General features: G+C 46.5%; 1 protein-coding gene across 2 annotated transcripts in view; it reads right to left on the bottom strand.

The window, feature by feature from the left end:
* CRACR2A (calcium release activated channel regulator 2A) overlaps nucleotides 1–21652 on the bottom strand; it is a 78915-nt gene that overhangs the window by 30519 nt on the left and 26744 nt on the right. For both annotated transcript variants that reach the window (XR_001883515.1, XM_017862819.1), the window contains exons 5-9: nucleotides 16850–16940; nucleotides 13606–13701; nucleotides 11522–11709; nucleotides 5949–6020; nucleotides 2008–2053 (exon numbers count right to left, since the gene is read on the bottom strand). Coding sequence is in view for 1 of the 2 variants with exons in the window: in XM_017862819.1 (XP_017718308.1) it covers nucleotides 2008–2053; nucleotides 5949–6020; nucleotides 11522–11709; nucleotides 13606–13701; nucleotides 16850–16940 (493 nt within the window). In the remaining variant the exon portion in view is untranslated. The remainder of the gene's footprint in view (nucleotides 1–2007; nucleotides 2054–5948; nucleotides 6021–11521; nucleotides 11710–13605; nucleotides 13702–16849; nucleotides 16941–21652) is intronic.

Genomic DNA, 21652 nt, shown 5'->3' with positions numbered 1-21652 from the left:
CCTCTAGCCTCAGCCTCCTGGGTAGCTAGGACTATAGGCGCTCTACCACGCCTGGCTAATTTTCTCATTTTTTTGTGGAGATAGAACCTTGCCATGTTGCCCAGGTTGGTCTTGAATTCTTGGCCTTAAGTGATCCTCCCGTCTCACTCTCCCAAAGTACTGGAATTATAGGAGTGAGCCACCACGCCTGGTCAGACAGAAAAAAAGAAAAATATTTACAGGTATAAAAAACTCTGTGAATCTTTAATTCACACTTGTCTGTATGGCTCCAATCGCTTTTTCTTTCTAAAGTCTCAGATGTAATGAGAAAGTAACTAGCCAGGAGGATCAATTAACTCAGTGTTCTGTCCATGTAACTCCTGAGTAGCATAAGGCAGTTCAGCTTTTTGGTGGAAGTAGGCTGGGTGTAGATAAATTATTAACATCTGTAACACAGAACCTGGGTGGAGCAGGGGTTTACAACCCCCTTTGCCTATGCTCCCTGACAGACGTCTTCCAGGAGATGAGGCGGGGGAGTTAGACTGCAGGAAATACCTCTCGTTAATTAGCCATGCCATGATTCCCAATGATCCTTAATGAGAGGAGGAGCTGCAATGCTCCCAGAGCCCCTGAAGGTATGGCTATGCTGATTCCAAATTCATCTTCAATTCTTACTCAGTGTGCCCCTCTTTCTTTGATTCCCCACAGGAGTTCTGTAATTCCATGCCCCTTTCAAAGCAGAATCAGTTTGGCAGGTAAAGGGGAGGGAGGTGAAGGGATTAGGGTGACATTTGGTTGGAAGTTTTAAAATAAGTTCAGTGTTACTTCTAAAGCAATTAGAACCATTATCATCATCAAACAAACATGGGTAGGCTTAAGTCTTGCTCTAACAGTACACATAGGTGGGTGGCAGAGATGTTTGCTGCCAGTAAGTGATGGAAAAGAAATTGTGGCGTAATGCGGTCCCTCAGGGATGTGCGATGATAAAGCAGGTCAGATCTAATGTAGGGCAAACCAGCCGCCTTCTGCTGACCATATCTAGGTCACTGTTCAGCTAAGGGTCCAATACACAACATCCCCTTTCCAAGAATCTTTCTCAAAGATTCCTGTTGTATGAAGGGCGGATGGGAATTCACTTTCCTCATGTGACAGTGGGGCTCATGGTCCAAGGTGGTAAATGACTTGCCCAGGGACATACATGAAATTCGTAGGATGGTCATCCTGATAATTAGGAAGTCACATCAATCAATTTGGCCTTCAGTTTTCTTCCCTTCAGAGCACCCAGTGGCTCCTGTCTAAAGGGGAAGATGAGTAACAGCATGGAATCCTAAGTTTTAGCCAGTGTGGTCCACAGTGAAGGCCTTTAAATAAATATAGGATTTCACGTCATTTAGGAAAGTATATACATATATATAAAAACATACATATATACACACACACGTATACACATTATATACACACACTATATATATACTACATATATATATACTACATATATATACTACATATATATAGAGAGAGAGAGAGAGAAAGAGAGAGACATGGTACTCAGGTATGGAAGAGTAGGGGTCCCTATAGGATAGAGAAAAATTGTTCATAAAATCAAGTATGAAAACAGTGAAATACACATTTCTAATGTGGTCTATGACAGTATAAAATGGAAAATTTTCAGTGAGATAAAAATTTAAATGAAGAAGAAAGCTGTGAGCATTTTGGTTTAGAAGTGATAATGACATTTCAACTGCGCCATCTCATGGATAGAACTATCATTTCTGCATCCAAGAAATGTGCGACCCTCCCAAATATTTTAGTCTTGTTGTGCCAAGAGGAAACTGCGTTGCTGTTAACACACTGTTACCCAGTAGGCCACCCTGAATTTTTATTAATTGCAAAACATTTTTATGCTATCATCCTGCCAAATAGATCCCAAGTGTCAGGACATTGCTGGGCCAGTCTCGACATGGATCTGGCTGTCCAGTGGACCACAGCCCTTGGTCCCCCACAGGTAAGGGAGAACTGGCCAATTACCTGAAAACATATGTCCCGTTCATCCCGAAGGTGCTTGTTCCTTTCCCTGTGGATGGTAAAGGGGAATCTATTCAAACATGGAGTTTGCAGTTGACAGATCCAACAGCAGCCAATTCGCTAGTCAGATGGGTGCAGGGGAAGGTGTGGTGTGGAAGACCGGGGAGTCTGTGGAATCTCCTTCCACAGGGATGTGATTAACGGCAGAGGATAGTTTGTGTGTACAGATAGGTACACACCGACATGGGGGATAGACTGAATGCCCTTGAGACACCCATGGCCCATCAGGTGATGCATGGCCTCTCCTATTATTAGGGGCACCGCCTCCAGAGGGGACCCCAGCATTCCAGCTCCACCTGGGAGCTTCCCGTTGGGCTCCCTCTTTCTTTCTCTCTGTGCACCATTCATTCATCCATTCATGCATGCATGCACGCATTCACTCAAATGTCTCCTGAGCACCCACTGCATGTCAGGCACTCTTCCAGCCATCAAGGTCATGCCAATGACCAAAACAAAAACTTCCTGCCTCACAGAACTTGTATTTTAGTGGAGGGATATCTGTTATTGAGAAAATAAAGCGGGAAAGTGGAGTAAAAGAAGCCAGAGGGTGGAGTAGTATTTCAACTACAGTGGTCAGTGACGCCCTCACTGATAAGACAGCATTTGTGCAGAACCTTGAAGGAGTGGGAGAAGCATTCCAGGCAGAGGCGAGGCTAGGGCAAAGCCTTGTGCTGGGATACACCTAGTGTGAGCAAGAAACAGAAAGGAGGAAGTAGAGAGCCCAAAGGGTAAGTAGTTAGGAGATGAAGCCAGAGAACAAGTGGATGGTGGTCAGGACCTGTCTCTTCACAGCCCTGTGGGCCACTGCACGAACTTTGATTTTTACTCCAAATGAGATATGAAGCCAAGGGGCTGGGGGTGGTGAGAGTGAAGCAGCTGGCAAAGGAATGTCAAGATCTGGCTCCAGTTTTCAAAGGATCCTTCTGGATGTGGTGCTAAGAATAGACTGCTGGGGGCAAGTGTGGGGCCCTGACACTTGCGGAATATTTTTAGTAACATGGAGGTCACTGGCCACTGGGGTAAGAACTGTTTTTGTGGAACAGCAGGGGGGAAAGGCCTGATTGGTGGGTTGAGAATGTGAAGAAAAGGAGTGGAGACAGTGAATGTGAACAACTCTTCTGAACATTTCGTTGTAAAGGGGTTGAAGAAATGGCAAGTAGCTGGGTGGGGAAGTGAGGACAAGAGATGTTAGACAAGAAACATTAGAGTACATTTGTAGGTATCTTCAAAAGAGATAAAACTGACAATGGAGGAGAGAAAGAACAAACGCTGGAACAGTCCTTGAGGAGCCAGGAAGGGACAGGCTCTAATTCTAGAGTGTGAGTTGGGTACAGGGGTTGGGGATGGCCTCTGTGACGAGCATGGGGAGTACATCCACCATAACAGAGAAGAAGGCAGAGACATGGGTGTGGGAGGAAGCTCTTATCGAATGGTTCCAGCTGTGAAACAGGAGCAAGCGTGAGGATGGAAAAGGAGGAGTCTTTTTTCCAGGACTTAAAGTAGGAGCAGTTGGGAAAGTGAGTTGACTGGGTCTGCTGTGCGACTGCGGAATGCACTTGGGGTTCACAACTGGGAATTTCATCCATTAACACAAGAGGTGGAGAGGGCAGGCCAGATGACCTCAAAGTGCTTAGCAGTTTTGTGATTCTATGACTCTTCTGGCCAGTGGCCTCTGAACAAACCTATACTTCTGAAGGGAAAGGGAGGGCACAGCCATGGTTAGGCCCTAATCATCATAACGCTGCCATTTATGGGGGCACTTATTGTGGGCCAGGCGCTCTGCTAAGTGTGTTGTACACCATAGAAAGAGATTTTAGGTGGGGCCTGAGGAGTCACCACCAGGGCAACTGACTTCCAATTCCGCCAGTCTTGCAGAAAACATTAGGAATGTGCCAGGGTTGTTTTCAGTTACCTGCATGAGGTGAGCAGGCAGGCACACAGCCAGGGCCTTCAGAACAAGTCAGGAGGGACATGGAGGTTATTTTACAAGTCCTGAGAATGGCAAAGTGAGCTGCTCATGCCAGAGGGACCCTCACTCAGCACAGAGCTGTGAGTTAGCACCCTTGCACCTGAGCAAGGACCTTGGGAGACCTGGAAAGTCCCACCATTTTTGGAAAGCATGCTGCGTTGTTTCCTGCTTTGTGGCTTTCTGCTTTATGGGGATGTGGCCATCCCCATACAGAAGCCTCGGTATTTAAAGAAACGGATCTGCTTTTGTTCACATCGCTGCTCTACTGTGATTCCTACTCACGAGTATCATCTTATTCTCAAAAGAACCCTGTAAGCTAGGCATGGGAAAATTAAGACTCGGATTGGTTAAGTCAACTGCCCAAGGTCACACAAGCTAATGAGAGGAAGTGCTGGGTTTTGAATCAGATCCAGCTTCAAAGTGCTTGTTCCCAATCAAGTGCCCTGAAATTGCTCGTGTTTGCACCCACTGTCCTTTGGATGGCGGCCCTTCTCACCCCGTCACACCCCAGCTGTCATCCTGACTCCACCACCATCCCACCCCTGCCCTCCCCCGATATTCCTGCTATCCCCTATCCCCACCGCAGCATTCTCTCTCCCTTGATTCCTGGTGGTTTCACTGTGAAGGAGAGATCTGCCATGAGGCCTTCCCTCCACCTCTCAGCTTTCATTAGCCAGCGAGACTTAAGCTGGGTAACCCTGGATCGATGGCACAGCAAGGCCTCAGTCCCTTTGTGATTCTGCACAAATGCTAGCTTCCATTAAAAAGACTCGTATTTGTAGAGAGCTGCCTTGTCATTCTCCCCTGCGCATTCTCTTTGAAGCTACCCTTTCATTTTTTCCTAAATGCGATAGAAAAAAAAGACCCCAAACTTGTCCTTATACATTTTGTTCTCTTCCTTTTACTAAAGCCTTCCTAAGAATCAAGACCTTCTCGCAAATGGATTACAACTTGGTCACCTAAGAACCCCCTTGCATGTTCCCTGGCTCTGGAGGCCTGACCGAATCATGTATTGAGCACAGTCAATCTGCAACGCATTCAGGTTGAAGCACTTTTCCATTTGGTAGCATCATAGATGCCAGACAGAGTGAGCATCCCTTGCTTTCACAAAAACAAAAACCTTCATAACATGACTGGGAAGTGATTCAAAACCACTTGCACTTCAAAAATCAGAACCCAAAGTCCTTCTGTTTCCTCACCCTTCCCCAAGAGGTGCCCAGCCGGCAGTGACTTACAAACATCACGGGCAACGTCAAAACTTCCATCTTTCCCCACACAGGTTTGTTTTTCTGAGGAGGGGAGGGTGATGCACGTTCCAGACCAGTCAACTTTGAATGTATTGCTGGGGGTCTCTGAAGGCTGAGGAAGCTTTTTCTTGGTGCTCTGTTCGCGATTCATTTACTCATTCAACAAACATGAACAGAAGGCAGCCGACTTACGGATTTCCATTCTGGCCCTATCAGTGAGGAGCCGCGTTGCCTGTGGTAAATTACCTCATTCCTCGAATATCAACTTCCCCGTCAGTTAATTCCTGTGAATTAACCGCCCTACTCACCTAACAGTTTGCTGAAGATGAAAGAGATAATATTTCTGGCATAGATTAAATGCTCAATAAACCCAGCTCCGCTCCCATGTGATCCAGTACCAAGCATGGTCCTATGAGGGACTCAGAAGAGTGGGGCAGAGCCTCCCCACCAAGAGGAATAAACTGGATATGGGCGCATGTGTAAATGGACCAAACATAACACAGTGGCTACTCAGTGGTCCAAACACTGTGTTGGGGACCAAGGGAACGAGGGCACTCTCCGCAGGCGTATTTTTCTAGCACGTAGGCAAGGATGACCCTCAGACTGGTCCTTCCGACCCCAGGCTTCTGGGAGGTGCTCTCAGCACAGGCCAGTGCCCACCGACACACCTTAGGAAATCCAGCTGCTTGAGGAGCCCGGCCTTCTCGCGCTGTAGACTCTCCGTCACACGGTACACTTCCCTGAGGAGGAGGCAAACACATTGCGGTGAGCTCCCAGGTGGAAGCCGGATGCCCAGACCCCTCATGCTGGAGACTGGCAGGCGATGGCGCGCTGGGGATGGAGGGCACTGGAGGAACGTGGCCTTCTCTTGGGGAGCTCCTATGGTATGCAAGTGCTTTGGGCATTGCATGTGCCCAATTTGGGAGGTGAACTTATCCTCAATTTATAGACTCTGACCATCAGAGAAGTCTGCTAAGTCTTTGCAGTTCACACAGACAATCCGTGACTGAACCAGGGTCCCCTCCTACCCCTAGACCCAGCTTATTCCACAGCCACTTCACATGCCACCTAAGAATAGGTTGGATGGTCACTAAAGAGTCTGTCCAGGCTCCAAACTGCCCTATCCTATCCAGACTTCAGGGAATTAGAATCAAAATTCTTCCTCAGCCAGATCTTGAAGGGTGAGAGCAGAATTTGTATGACCTTCCCTCCCATGCTCGCCCCACCCAGAGGCTGGTGCGGTATGCTTTTACGAGCTCTTGGAAGAACCACCTTTTCTTTCCCACCTTCCTCCCAAAGTCCCCAGATATCTGGACTTTTCACTATTGGGCATTCCTTTCTCTGACTTATGATCCAGCTGTAATGCAGAGATTGAATGTATCTATTATAATCATTTATATCACTGTGCAAACGTGTTAATTGTAACAGGAGTTGTGAGGAAGGGGAGAGAGAAGCAGGGAGGCTGTGAATCAGGGCAACTAGAGGGCAACTCAGGTGGGGAGGTAAGGGCTGTGTCTGGTTTGTTTACCTTGATATCCTCGACACAGCGCCTGGCTTGGAGGTGTAATCAGCAAATAGGTGGAGGAAGAAAGAAAAGAGAGAGAGAGTAAAAGAGGTAAGGGGGAGCAAAGAAGGAAGAAAGGGAGGGAAGGAGGAAGAGAGGAAGGAAAGAATGAAGGAAGGAGGAAAAGAAGGAAGAATAAAAGAGGAAGGAAGGATGCGGCAATTGGGGAGGTCTTCAGCATCAGGGAAGAAAGGAAAGGAAAAAAATAAGAAATCGGGTGATATTGGGAAACTGGCTTAACTTCACAATTCTGTCTTCATGTTTCCTTCTCTGTTCTATACCATGCTTTAGACAATTTTTAATCGCTTTCCGATCTTACTACATAAGATCCACGTTTCCAAACTGCAGCACAGCTTTTCACGTAGGGAGCATCTCGCAAGTTGATACAGGCGTCACTTCCCATGGGCTGTCAGGGCTGCCAGGCTGTGCACACACTGGGCTGGGCAAGGACCCCTCTGCCACCCCATCAGTCTCATTACTGAGCTGACAAAAACAGCACCAACATGCTGGTCCACAGGACTCTCCTGCCAAGCTCCTAATAACCTGATTCCTTAAGCATGATGTTTCTCTTTTCCCCATTTTATAGAATAATTGTAAAGTCAATTTACAGCAATAAGAGGCTGAATGAAATTTTAAGTTCAACTCAGACAATTCCAATTAAGCAACAAACCTTCTCTGGCTCCTGCAGAGATGCAAATTCTTGGCATTTTATTACCGATTATATTTAATTTCAACTTGAAAAACAATGTATTTCCCATCATCCAAACGGGGTCTCTAAACCCCTGTCCTCGGGACTCTGCTCTGATGAGCGCTCTGTGAGCAGAGCTGCCCGCTCCCGACTCCGGGCCCTGGGAGCTGAAGATCCTGGTGCTGTACTTTAGGGTCCCCCCACCCCACCCTGTGTCCTGCCTCTCTCCAGGGGTGACCAGGAGCTCACAGCTTTTCCTCTGCTCAGGAAAATCATTCACCAGGGACTTAAGGTCTGGGTTCTTACAGAGTGTTTTACCAAATAGCCAGTTCCCAAATTCTAAGTCTTCTCTGGCTCTGCATACACAGCACCAGTGACCATCAGAGCTTATATACACATGTTTGTATTAGCAATACATGTGAACACATGTACTGTTCTATTTGTCTAGTAAACATATATCTGCTTGGATATTTGTACATCCACATATACACACATATATTCAGAAATATATTTTTGTGTCAACAAAAGAAAGGCACTTCTGAAAAAAAAGACACTCAGATATCTGACTGAATGACCTCTAAAGGCCTTCTAACCTAGAGGTTCTAAAAGTGTATACATGGGTAATATGTAAACTGAAAGAGAAAGAACCTGCAGTTGTTTGGAGTGGTAATTGGTGAGGCATTGATGGTTACCCTTAGGGGAACTGCTGTTGGCTTTGTTTTAGGGGAGGGATGAGCTATGGAGCACTTCACAAGACATATTGTCAAGTGAAAAATGTAAATGCAGAACAGTATGCTTAGTATGCTACTGTTTTATAAAGGAAAAGTGTGTGTGTGTGCATGCGTGTGCACGTGTGTGCATGCACATATATGTGTCTGTGCCTGCATATACATACAGCATACTCTGAAAGGATCCACAAGAAACCATGACCAGTGGCTCTGATGACTGCAGATCGGGGCCGTGTCGGGGACACAGACTTCTTTTTGACCATATAACCTTTTGTGCCTTTTGAATTGCGTGCCTTGTCATAACTACTTACTCAAAATAAAAGTTAATTAAAAAATAAACAGAGAGTTGCTGCTTCTCAGCTGACCTTCATCTTTACATTACCTCTCTGCTGGATAGTTCTTTCTTTATCTCATTTTAAAATCTACTTCCGCTACCTTGAGCATCTTCAGAGATCAGGAAAATTAATTTTGCCTGTTCAGAATTCTTGCTGATCAGTGACTAAGCCTGTTTACCTCCCAGCTCCACCCTTTCCTCTCCCAGCTGCTCTGCAGCAGCACGAGGCAGCAAGACCCTGTCGGAGAGCCCGGGACTATCAGGAGAACCGGGCTCCGTCCCTGTTATCCAGCACTAACTAGCTGCATGGCTTTGGGCCCATCACTATACCTCTCTGAGCCTCAGTCTCTTCATGTATAAAATGAGTGTGAGTCACTGCACCTGGTCCAGGATGATTTAAAGATCAAATGAGAGGATGTCAAATGATCAACATAAGTGAGATATATTGAATGCCCAGCATGGTACTTAGCACAGAATAAATGTTTGCCAAATGAAGAAGTCATTGACTATATGGATAAATGAATATACAAATAAACAAATGAGAGTCCTCTGCCCTGAGCCTCAGAGTACATTTGTTCTAAAACCTACGACTACCAAGACAAGATAAATGACTGATTCTTCAGGGACTCCTCCAGGTGAACCAGAGTATCAAAGTCCTCTCCATCTGCCGGTATGCAACCCTACTCTATGGAGAACAAGCCAAGCCTCTTGCTGCACTGCTCTCCCGGCCTCCCTGGACGGGACATGCTCTCCAGGTCCCAGCACGCTCCCCGCTACACAAGAAACTTCAAGCTTCTTGAATACAAGTTGTGAAGGTTCTGGAGTCATATTTCTCTCTTCCTCCCAATCCTCCCTCCCTCCCTCTTTTTCAATTCCCAGCCTCCAGAGATTGTGTCTCTGGCTTGGTTAATTAAGATAAGACTTCAGAAAGCTTTGAATCCTCACGCTGTGATGTGATGCTCCAGCACTGGGTGTTTATTTCCATTTGCTGTTCTAATGCTTGTGCCTTCAGATGTTTGTTGCTTTTAGAGCTTGATTGAATTTTAAGAGCCTGCATCCTTAATTCTGTTTGTAAAGCTAAATGCCTGTACCTTGTTGACCTGTTCTCAGTGAGGAGGAACTGATTTTGCTTGTTCACAATGAAATACGTTGTCCTTCCACAATTGGTCATCCAAGAATTGGGATGGAGGGGCTTAATTTAAGTCAGCTACTTGGGAGCTCTTTGTTTTTGTTTTGTTTTAACTGGAGACATCTTACTAGGATGAAATTTCCAGCCCAAACACGTCTCCTTCCTTTTACCCCAGGCAATTAGCGCCAAATGGTACAGGATTCCACATAGAGGTCAAACCAGCACAGCAGTTTTATGTGGACCAAAATCCTGCCAGCAGCCACCCAGAGTGAGCACCTTCACTTCTGAACAAGGGGAGTTAACATCTATAAAACAAGTTCTGGTACGTAGCACTGCCCTTTTCCCTAAAATCACACTTTCAGTACTACCTGGTACCTTCCAGGATCAGGCACACAATTACTTTTTTCAGAATAAATGAATGAATGAAGAGTGCATGAACGAATGTGTGAGTAAATGATAGCCAGTCCGACTCTTGTAAGAATATTTTCTGCAGGCTTGTTATTCTCTAGGGAAAATCGGCAAGATGTGTCTAACTCTTGGCATGTTGGGATAGTTACTTAAACCTCTGAACCTTAGTTTCCTCCTCGATAATAGCAGAACCTGCCACACAAAGGAATTTTTTTTTTTTTTTTTTTTTTTTTTTTTTTTTTTTTTTTTTTGAGTCAGAGTCTTGCTCTGTCAGCCCAGTGCTGGAGTGCCGTGGCATGATCTCGGCCACTGTACCGCTCTGCTCCCGGTCAAGCCGTTCTCCCTGCTCAGCCTCCCGAGTAGCTGAGACTACAGGCGTGTACCCACCATGCCCGGCTAATTTTTGTGTTTTTAATAGAGATAGGGTTTCATCATGTTGGTCAGGCTGGTCTCGAACTCCTGACCTCGTGATCTGCCCACCTCGGCCTCCCAAAGTGCTGGGATTACAGGTGTGAGCCACCACGCCTGGCCCAGGATGATTTAAAGATCATATAGAGGATGTCAAATGATCAACATATGTGAGATATATTGAATGCCCAGCATGGTACCTAGCGCAGAATAAATGTTTGCCAAATGAAGAAGTCATTGACTATATGGATACATGAATATACAAATAAACAAAGGAGAGTCCTCTGCCCTGAGCCTCAGAGTACATTTGCTCTAAAACCTAAGACTACCAAGACAGGATAAATGGCTGATTCTTCAGGGACTCCTCCAGCTTAAGGTGCAGACCCAGGCTTGATTCTGCCTCAGGTGTGCCTCTGCCTAGTAAACTAACCCCCATGGTTGGACACCACTGGCAGGTCAGGCCCTGAGAGACGTGGGTTCCCCCTACTGGGACCACACAGTTGAATCTGAGGAACATGGTGAAAAAAATGGGCACAGATGGACAGGTGAGTCCAGGACAGTGGCACATGCCCCGTCAGATCACATGCTGATCCTGGAAGCCCTCCTGCTTCCCTCTGGTCTCCCTTGGCCTCCCAGGTCTCTACACGACGACAGTTACCTAGGGTCTGTCTGCTCACTCAGCATTTGCCCACAGACTCCCTCATACTTGTTTGTGGAAAAACATGTCTTTCTAATCACAGAATGCATTTTCTGAGAACAGGGCTGTACATTTCTTGTCAGTCCTAGGCAATGCTGGACACAGAACTGGTCTGCTTAACAGGGTCAGAATCCTAGAAGAGTGTTAGAAGAGTCTCAGGGAGCAACAAGCCCAAATCCACATTTCACAGTCCAGGAGACAGGGTCTCTGAGCGGCTAGGGGACACGCCCATAGTGGGGGGTGGTGCTGGAGGACAGCAGAGGAGTGGACAAAGGCTGGACTCACATCTCCTTCTCCTGGTGGAGTTTGCAGGCCTCTTGCTGAAGGCTTTCCAGCTGCTGCTGAGCATCCTGGAGCTCCCAGGAGGTCCGCTCCAGCTCCCGGGCCAGCTCCTGGTTGGTGAGTTTCAGCTTGGTATTCTCAGCTTTGGTTTCATGCTTGTCATGATGCAGGGCCGTGCACTGACCTTCCAGCTGCAAAGGCATGGGGAGCAGAGGGGAATGAGGAGCGACCACCATCTTCAGGAGGGTCTGCCCTGGCCTCACCTTGCTTTCCCCGCTTGGCAGGCAGGAACCGTCACTGCCACCCCTCACCGGCCTCAAGCCTAAATCGGCATTGTCCTCGCCTAAGTTCACACATATACACTCCTCTAGGCAGGAAGGAGCTTTCAGAGCACATCTTGTCTCTCCCCCGTCTCCACACAGGATCACTAAATAGTCCAGGAGGAACTGCTCCACTCAGAAAGACCACTAACAAAGGAACTTCCACAGCCCGTCCGTGTGAATGGCCTTGAGATCTAACCTAAATCCGTCTTGCTGTCCTTTAAGCCAATTTCTTTTCCTTGGTCCTTGATGGAGAAGGGGAACAGCTAAATGGCCTGCTTCATAAAACCATCCTTCCCAATTTCGCACGCTGATAGTAATCTATATATTCCCTTTTCTCCTCTCAACTCCAATTCCATCAATCTAGAGAAGCTTTTAAGGGTAGCCAGAAGCCCTGAAAATTCTTAGGAAATAACTAAAACAGTTCAAACAGAACATAGACCTTTTCTGTGTCTCGAAAGTAACTAAAACCTTGCATTTTATAGCTTCAGCTTTTCTTGGCTGTTGATTATGTGCAGAGCTTCCAATCCTCTCACCAGAGGAAGAATCAAACCAAGGTACATATATCATAATAAATTTAGTTTAATGAATGCGGCCAGTAAGGGGAGGAAGAAGTAACAACAAAGGATTTGGTGTGATTCTCAAGAGGCTCCTGTGCAATCAGGCAAGCACGCAGTAATTAAATCGAGTGGCAATCGTTCATTTGAGGGATAAATCTAATTGCTAGGAACTTAATGCATAATAGAGAGGAAGAGAAGGAGTAGGAGAAGCAAGGTGCAACTGTGGATGGGGAAACGGGGAGGCAGCTGGCAGTTCCCGGAGTAGAAATCGTCTTGCTGCAGAAGGAAAAGAGACCTAAATTCATGGCTTGGGTAGCAGCAGCAGTGGAACAGTCTCTTGTCTTAGCAGGGCTGTCTTCAAGTAGATTTTAATGTGCTGCTAAAAATAACCCTCTCTTTTGAAATGGAAGCAATGTGTCCTGGTCTGTCCAGAGCTGGATTCCTTCCAGCACCAGGCACAACAAAACAGGAGGCCAGTGGCACGCTAGCCTGTCTCCCTCAGGAGCCCTTGCTAAGGAGTGGAGGCCACTAAGTAGGAGGCTTGCCTAGGCAGTCAGTCTTTCTGGGGTCATTAGCCAGGCACTCCCAGCCACAGAGACACTGCCCTGCAGAATGCACCACCCAGTCTGCCTCCTGGAGGTTCAGGTACATCAGAGAGTACACCAGTGCCTGGTGTCTACATTCTTCCTGCGGGGATGGGAGTAGCCACAAAGGATGCCAATGACCCTGTCCAGGCACCACACAACCAGGGAAGAGACAGGCTGACTTTGGAAGTGCCTGTTCCAGCAGAGGTATCCATGACCATTCTGGAGGGAAGAAGCTTATCTGTAGCCTCCCCCCACATATCGTGGTAGACAATGTCTCTTGTACCTCAGCATTCCCCTCTTTTCTTATACAGGAGGCAGGAAACAAATTCCAGTTTTGGCATTCTTGTGGCTCCTGGGTATAATTATAGGAACATGTCTGCAGATACCTCATGGGGGAATGCTTGGCAACTTTTCCAAGTTAAACACCTGGTATTGGAGAAGTAAAGGTTCTATCTTGTGATCACCTGTGATTTTAAATGCTATCTTTTGTACAACTAAATCGTTCTTCTCAGGTTAAAAAAAATCAAAAGTCCTTAAGTGAATGGCAGGGAAGGTGGGCAAGAGGTAGAGCAAAGGATGGAGTGAAGTCAGGTACTCTGAGGCCACTGACAGCAACATACCCTTTTCTGCTTCTGGGTGAGCTGCTCCAGCTCCTGCTCCTTACATAATAGTTTCTGCTCCAGCTCTTGACTGCGGGCTTGAAACCTCTCTGTGTCCTGCCAAGCCAGAAAGAGGGATACACAGGACCCAAATGTAGCACCCCTGGGTTATAGATTTCTTTTCCCACCTTGAACCTACTCAACATCAAAACCCATCCTATTAGACCGTGGGGCTTTTCCCATAGCACTGCAGGGCTCTGGTAACCTGCCTGCCCCATCAGGGAGGACCAAATGAGACAGAGATAGTGCAAGCACTTAGTGAGGCAGGATGCCAACTCCTAGCAAGCATGGCCATGTCTAGTGACTGTGCACCGCCACCCTCCTCTCCACCAAAAAAAGGAGCAGTGTCAGCCAGCGGCGGAATACTGAACGGGAGAGTTGGGGCCTGAGTTCAAACATCAGACCTTGGTCTCCTCATGTGCAAATTGGGGGAGGCAGATGACCCCTCGGACGCCTTCCGACCTGGATACTCTGTTCGAGGTTGGGCACTGGCATCGGATCCCTTAACTTGGCCTCACTCTGGAAATACATGGCCATTACCTCTTCCTCTTGAGGGTCTAAGTGTTCATATTTTCCCACTGTGATTGAAGTCTCCTGGGCCCTGCTCCTCAGGATGTTTTAATATCTGCTCCTTCCCTAGGCTGGGCTTTCCCCACAGAGAGGTGCTGAAGCAGGTGAGAAGGAGCCTGGCTGTGGGATGAGGAGGAAAGTGTGTGGGCCGTCGGGTGCCTGATGCTCTCAGCAGAGCCAGATCTGTGGTGTAAGGGCCCTGAGCCGAGCGGGATACAACTTGGGTTCTGGCCCCGGCTTCACCCAACTAACTTGCTTCATTCTTCTGGATCACTGTTTGTTCACAGAATAGAAACAAAAATACCCATGCCATCTGCAGCACTCCACTTGCCTGAAGGCGGAATGGAGGTACAAAATGTGCAGGAAGAGAAGAAACCATTGTAATTGCCATATAACTCACTACCGGAGCCCCCTGGGGTTCCTGAAATACGGAAGGACTCTTTCCCAAGGAGGACAGCGTGGGATGCTGCACTAGACGGGTGTCCTGGCATACCAGTGGCCGCAGCACGGTGGTGGAACACGGCCCCCTCGGGCCAGAGGCCTTTGGACACCTCCACTCAAAGCCTCAGGATGCTTCCTTGCGCATCCTCTGTTGACGTTACCAGGTTCTTCTGCCCATTTTTAGGTAGGTAAATGGGCAGAAGAACCACAGGGACAGCCTGTGATTATCCTCATGTTAACCACATGAATGGCAGAGGTACGATCTGACCAGACAGCACCTGCTCCCAACATTTGCTTCCAGAGAATCAGCTCCAGAGAATCTGCCTCCTTCAGCTTGGCTACTGCTCCCCGTGAAAAATGCTGGGAGCAGCGAGAGGCTCTAGGATCCCCGTGATGATGTGGCTGCACCCACAATGGGCCTACAGAGCATCCTCACAATGCACCAGGACAAAGTGTTGAGGTGGTCTGGCATCACATCCTGGGGTTGGAAGGTGCAAGTGATTAGGTACTTCCTTCATGGTCAGACAAACTGATAAGTGTCAAGCCAGGATCCGAATTCTAGTCCGAGGGTTCAGCCTTTTCCATGATGGCAGAAACTGTAGCACCACTATCCTTGATCTATCGCCAGACAAAAGCCTTTGTATCTAATGGCTTAATAGTGCTGCAAAAACATCTGAGCAGTTTCTACGTTCATGCAAAAGGCATACATCTAAGCACTGCACTTTAAAGGCATTTGGTGTCAAGAGGGGAGAAGGAGGGATCAGAAGGGGCCAGGGAGGCTGGATCACCTGCAGTGACACAAACTTGTCCTCGAATTTTTTTCCTGTGACCTCTGCCCTTGCCCATCCCCCATGCCCTGGCCCAGCATTTGCTTCTGAAATCACGTCTTTTCCTTTAGCTAGGACCTCTGACCTGTAGTCATGGCCCGGGCAGAGGGGACAAGATGCCCCATGGAGCTCAGCCTCTCTGTGCAGGGTGTCATTTGGGATAAAGGGGGTGACTGTCCTATGGCAGGGAGGTGGAGTGGGGAGCTGCTGTTCTCAGAAACTATTTTGGGGTCTACTGGTGAGAAGTGTGTGAGTTCTGTCTGCCATCAACTAGGTTGAGGGGCAGGAGCAGCCAGAATGCTTTCAGGCTCTACCAGAGGGAGGAGGCCTGGAAATTCTGACAAGCCTCCAGAGGGCGCTAGTTGGAGGACATGACCAGATTTTCTTGAAAAGCATTCCTATTCCCTCTCAGTTTGAATGACATCTGTGATAATAAATGGAGCAGTGGTGTTGATAATCTGAGGCAGCACAAAACTTAAAATTGGTTCAAGAGAAGGGGTTGTGATAACAGTCAGACTTAGTGCTGAGCGGCAAGGGAAGCTGCCATCTAAGATCAAAGTCTTTTCTGCTGAGAACCCACCAAGTAGATAGCCCCAAAATGGGTGCTAGAGAGTTCTCTGACGCTTTTTTTTTTTTAATTTAGTTTTATGAACATGTTTCCAAAAGGATCCTGCTTACCTTGGCAAAGAAGAGGATTTTGCCAATCCTGACTTCTTGAGACAAATGGCAGGGCTTGGGAAGGGGCAGATAAGGGTCAGACCAGGAAGAGGGAAGGGAGTTATCCATTTCCTCCATGGTATCTGTGGAAGGTGGGATTGATTTGTTTTTTCTCGGCTATTAAATTTTCCATGTGCCTAAGGGTAAAGGATGGGTAGCACAGGCGCTAACGCTTGTCCACTTAGGAGAGCTGCTGGGCACAAGGTGAACTGGGCTGGTGCATTTGGGTGGGCCTGCCGTATAAATCTAGGAACAGTCAATGTCAGATCAAATTTAACAGAGAAAACATGAACCTCCATCCTTTTATTCATTCACTTATTCATTCATTCATTCATTTAACAAATATTTGTTGAGCACCTGGTATGTTCCAGGCATTGTCTATGTGCTGAGGATACCTTAGTTAATAAAAGATAAAAATCTCTGCTCTTTTGCAACTTATATGTTAGCAGGAGAAGATAGACACTCAATGAAAATAAACAAGGATATTACATGTCCTGTGTGAAGGTGATAAATGCCTTGAAAAAAAAACACAGTAGAGAAAGAGGGAATCAACAATGCGTGGATGGAGGCACCACAATCTTAAATTTGGGGGAGACAGAGCAGATATGTCAAGCTGGCCTCAGAGCCAAGCCTGGGGAGTGCACACTTACCTTCAGGAGAAACTGCTCCTTCTCACTTTTGATTTGCTGTTCCATCTCCTCATAGAGATGCTGGATTTCTTCATCATAAGCAGCAATTTTCCTACAGAGGTGGCAAAAGGAGAGTCTGCATTGAGGTTCCCCTATCCCACAGCGATAGCTCCTGGAGCTCAGACACCAGTCCCCCGCTCTGGAGCTGTGGGTGTGGGGGTGACAGCATCGGTCAGGTCAGTCAAGGCTACAGGATCAGTCCCTCAGGATCAGCTAACCTGACAAGGGATGCAGACCACAGAGGCCTTGTAGCACCTGCCCCTGCAACTGGTAGGTTTCACGTGGCCTCTCCTCCCCCCACCCCCCAGCCATCACTCCTAGATGATCCCTGTGCTCCTCGGTGAAGTTTCCCTGGACCATCTCCCTTTACTGTACTTTATTTCAACACAAGCCCACAGGCCTCTGCCAGACGTATCATCCCTGTTCCTGCTGAGCCCCACGCTCATAGACTATATGAAGTTGCATTGTGTGGGTTTCTTTCCTGTTCTGTTTCCTGGTTTATTTTGTCCCTGTTTGCATGCTTTCTCTCTGCCTGTGCACATCAGGACCCTCTATCACTGCTCTCTCAGAGGACTCTCCTTGTATGCTTGAGTTTGTGTGATCCATGTTTCTCATGAGATTCTCAAGAGATTCCATGATGATGACAACAAGAGCTACCACACCCCCCACCACAAAGCAAAAGGCACGATGTCTAGTGCCTGTGCCATCTCAGGCTCCAGGGCACAAGCAGACAGCGCGAGACAGGCGAGGTTGGTTGAAGGATGGCGATGACAATGAGATGTCCTCATCCCCACTCTTTTTCTCAGCATCCTCTCCCCACTCTTTCCTCTTCCCAACCAGAAAGTGAGCACCTAGGCACTCTGCTCCTATAGGGAGATGAAGACAAACACAGCTATGGGGACAAGGTTTGTAGGTCATCCCCAGGGATGACCCTTTTCTGTTTCTCCCTCTCCCCATGATACATCCAACTTCTAATGCCCCTCCAAATTCAAACAGGAAAGATCTGGTATTAGCATTGGAACTGAAACTGGGAGTTATCACACTGAATTACTGACATTCCCAGGTAGTTGCATTTTCATGCCTTTTTTGCTGACCATGCAGTGAAAGACCCTTTCTGTGGCTCCTATTCCCGATCCTCTCCCTATCCTGTTCAGGAAACTCCAGGCTCTGTGAACAGGCTGATGTGGCTCTCAAGACCTGTTTTGAACTTGCAACAGACACACACACACACACACAAACACACACACACACATTTGGCCCCTGCCATTCTAAACTTAAATGATGGCAAGCCCACTGCGCCCTTTATTTAAGAGACTTCAATAATTGAAGTTCTCAATTTTAAGAAGTACTAGGAAGATTTCTGAACTGAACATCAAGGATGGGAATATATTTATTCCCCTGAGCCCTCCATCATTTTAACCCCTACCTCCCATGTCCACTTGGGCCTCCCAGGACCAGACCTTCTCTGCTGTCCAAGGCTTTGCCACAGCCCAATTTCTGCCCCTTTCTCACCTGCCACCTGTTGGGAGAGCATTTTCACTATGTGCACAGGGGAACAATGAACAGGAGTCATGTTGACTGGCATCCTTCCAGCTTTACAGAAACCACAAATCTGACCCAGACAAAGGAACAATGTGTGAGACTCCATGGTCAGGGACATTCATCACAGAGCACAGCCTTGGAGTTGCCTTGCTTGGCTGCACCCCCAAGACCAGAAACCTGATTTTGAGTGACTGTACATTAACGGCCCAGGGTGGGCTCAGCAAGAGATGACAGTCCTCCCAGACCTTCGCAAGCCGGGACCCTGTCTTTATGGATACGTCCTGCATCCCTTACTCTTTTTGGCTGAGTAAGAAATCTCTTCTTGTTAAATGACCGATGTTTGGGATGGTTTCTTTTGCTCTGAGTTAACTCATAAGAATTAAAACAAAATATTGGAGGAAAAGTAATGAAAAAGGCTCATGCTATTGACTCTGATACTTCAGTGACAGAAGCAGATACAGTTTGAAGGAACTTTCGGAAAGCAAGATGATTTCTCTTGGTCCCTGGAACTATCTTCCTGTGTTTCAAGAAACTCAGATGCTAGATGGTAAATGATATCAAGGAAAACTCCAGACAGAGATTCCAGCTATATAAATACTGTAAAACTAATAAAGTAAGATGAGAGAAACTTAAACATTGATTGGGCTCTGCTAAAGCAATTCATATAAAGTTATTCATATAAATGGCTTACCATTTATTTCTAATAACCATGCAGGGCATTAATTCTATAATATAATTAAGTGTGCTATATTAACTTTAATCTATGTCTTATTTGATTAAATTAACACACTCTAGGTTTTTCATGCTTGCATACCAGCTTGCTGGTATGTGAATTAAGTTATTTTACAAACCACTAAAAAATAACTGGCAGGAAGATAGATACAGTGTTTGAAGAGTGCCTCCTCCTAGCCCTCACTCACAAAGGCTAGGCCTACTGCAAAGAAGCCCTGGGATTCCAGGTGGGCATCCGAGATCCTGGGCCCAACCAGACTCATATATGCAACCAAGCTTTTGGAAAGCTGGCCTGCTGTGAGACTCTCCAGGCTTGAATGACTATGACAAGACTGGGTTAGAACACACTAATCCCAGGAATGGAGAAGATTAAGGTGCTGTGCATACCAGTCATGTCACTAAACCAGTGCAGGGATGAGACGACTTGCATTCGGATCCCAGAACCAGCTCCTTTCCTCAGTGTGACCTTGGGTAAGTGCTCTGACCTCCTCCCATCCTGGAATGGTACCTGCCCTGTGTTCCTCCCTACATTGTCATAAAGAACACCCGAGAGTGGATGTGGAAAGTGTCAGAACCACAGAGCCCTCAGTCAATGTAAGGGATGATTTACTGTTGTCATTATAATCATGGGCTGTGGAGGGCAAAGGGCAGTGCTCCCCAAGGGGAAGAGGGTCTTGGTTTCAAGGATAAAAGACCTGCTGGGTTTGGAAAGGCTGATGCAATTGGGAAGATGAAGAAGAAATAGCTCAGTCAATAAAAGTGCCTGTCAAACCAATCCATGAGAGACCCAGACTGTGTGTGAGCAGGAGCCAGGAGCCAGGAGCCCGTGTCTGCAGGAGCCCTGCAGTGGCTGTGCGGGCAGTGGCAGCAAGAGACACTAAAAAGATGTGCACATATGGTGAGTCACATTCAGCAAGGCTCGCCATATTCCGCCAACTCATCATGTTTGCTCATCATATACATCCTTGTTGCCACAATTTCTAAAACCACTTATATTGCCTAATGCATATAAACAGACTTTGAAGTCTTCTCTGTGAAGATTTTGCCATCTATTCCAACCCTCATGACCCCTTCTCTGAACTCTGATGATAGCAGATGTCTTCATTTGATCATTTAACAATTCATCTTAAATAGTCCTGAACAACTGTTTCATTTGGGTTCGTGTTGTCTCAATTAGATTATAAACACGCAGGCATTTATGTCACCCGCAGGGCCTGAACTCAAAATGTTAATGCCAAAACCTGTAAAACTCAATTTACAGTTTTGGGTACCAAACTCAGAAGCTCATGGACCATTTTGAGGGAACACTAGATACCATGTGAGTTAAAGAACTTCAGAGTTGGAAGGTTTGTCTGATCTAACTACCTGTTTCTCTGGTGTTAAAATTCTTGTGATAATACCATGTCAAGTACTTACCCAGACTAAGTTAGAATACCCCCAGTGACAGGGAACTTGCTGTTTCTCTAAGTAGTTATTTCATCTTTGGGATATTCTGGCTCACAGAAATCTGTCTTTCCATGACCTTACTCTTCTGCATAAAAGCCTTTCATGTATTTCAGAACGGCATCAAGACTTCAAGGGTTCAGGTCAAGCCTCTCCACTTCCTGCAACTGTGTCTCACGTGGATTTTTTACAAACCCCTTTACAATTCCCTTCATGCCTCTTCAAATGGGCTGCAATGATCTTTCTCAAGCTATGGGAGTGCCAAACTGAATGTCCAGTGTATGAGTCTGATGTGTGCAGATTAGAGCTATTTCCTCTCTTGTTCCAGATGCTGCATAACTATTCATACAGCCTAAAACCCCATTAACTTTTCTTGGCAGCCACATTACAGTGGATGTGTGCTGAACCCATTTGCCAACTACAATCTCTAAATCTTAGGTCTGTGTGATCATTTTTGTTTTAAAGATGGTACTACTGAATTGTATCTCCTCTACTTTGTGCTTCTGCCATTGGCGTTTTGAACACAGAGCAACATCTCAAATGTAATTCTGCTAGATTTCGTGTTTGCTAGTTCTAGTCCATCTTTCCAGCCCGTCACTATGCTAACAGGTCTCAGTTGGTTATGTGGTGTATTCAGTGACCTTCCAAGTTTTGTTGACATTTTAAATCTTCAATCAGGATGTAGGCTAAACAATCTATAATGTTGGTTTTTGTCATTTAATGTATCTGAGAGTTATTTAAAAGGCAGTTTATTAAAAACGGTACAAGCTATTGGTTTCTAGTTTTATTATATTATAGTAAGAAATGGTTTTGGAATCTATTGGTTATCTTTCCTCTGTAGCCACAAACATGACCAATGTTTGCACAACTTCTATGAGAGGGATATATATTCTATTTGTAAGGCACATGATTCTATATTCATCTCTAAAGTGTGTTCATTGACGGTTTCACATACTTTAATCTTCCACGTACTTTTGCGTGACTCATGTGTCAAATCTGAAGCAAATTTGTTAAAGTCTAAAGTCTGGTTTTTATTAAGTTTTCATT

Source organism: Rhinopithecus bieti, unplaced genomic scaffold (assembly GCF_001698545.2).
Source record: "Rhinopithecus bieti isolate Rb0 unplaced genomic scaffold, ASM169854v2 scaffold_2654, whole genome shotgun sequence".
In the NCBI taxonomy this organism is placed as follows: Eukaryota; Metazoa; Chordata; class Mammalia; order Primates; family Cercopithecidae; genus Rhinopithecus; species Rhinopithecus bieti.
The sequence above is the reverse complement of the archived record's forward strand: the minus strand, read 5'-3'. Positions and strand labels throughout refer to the sequence as shown.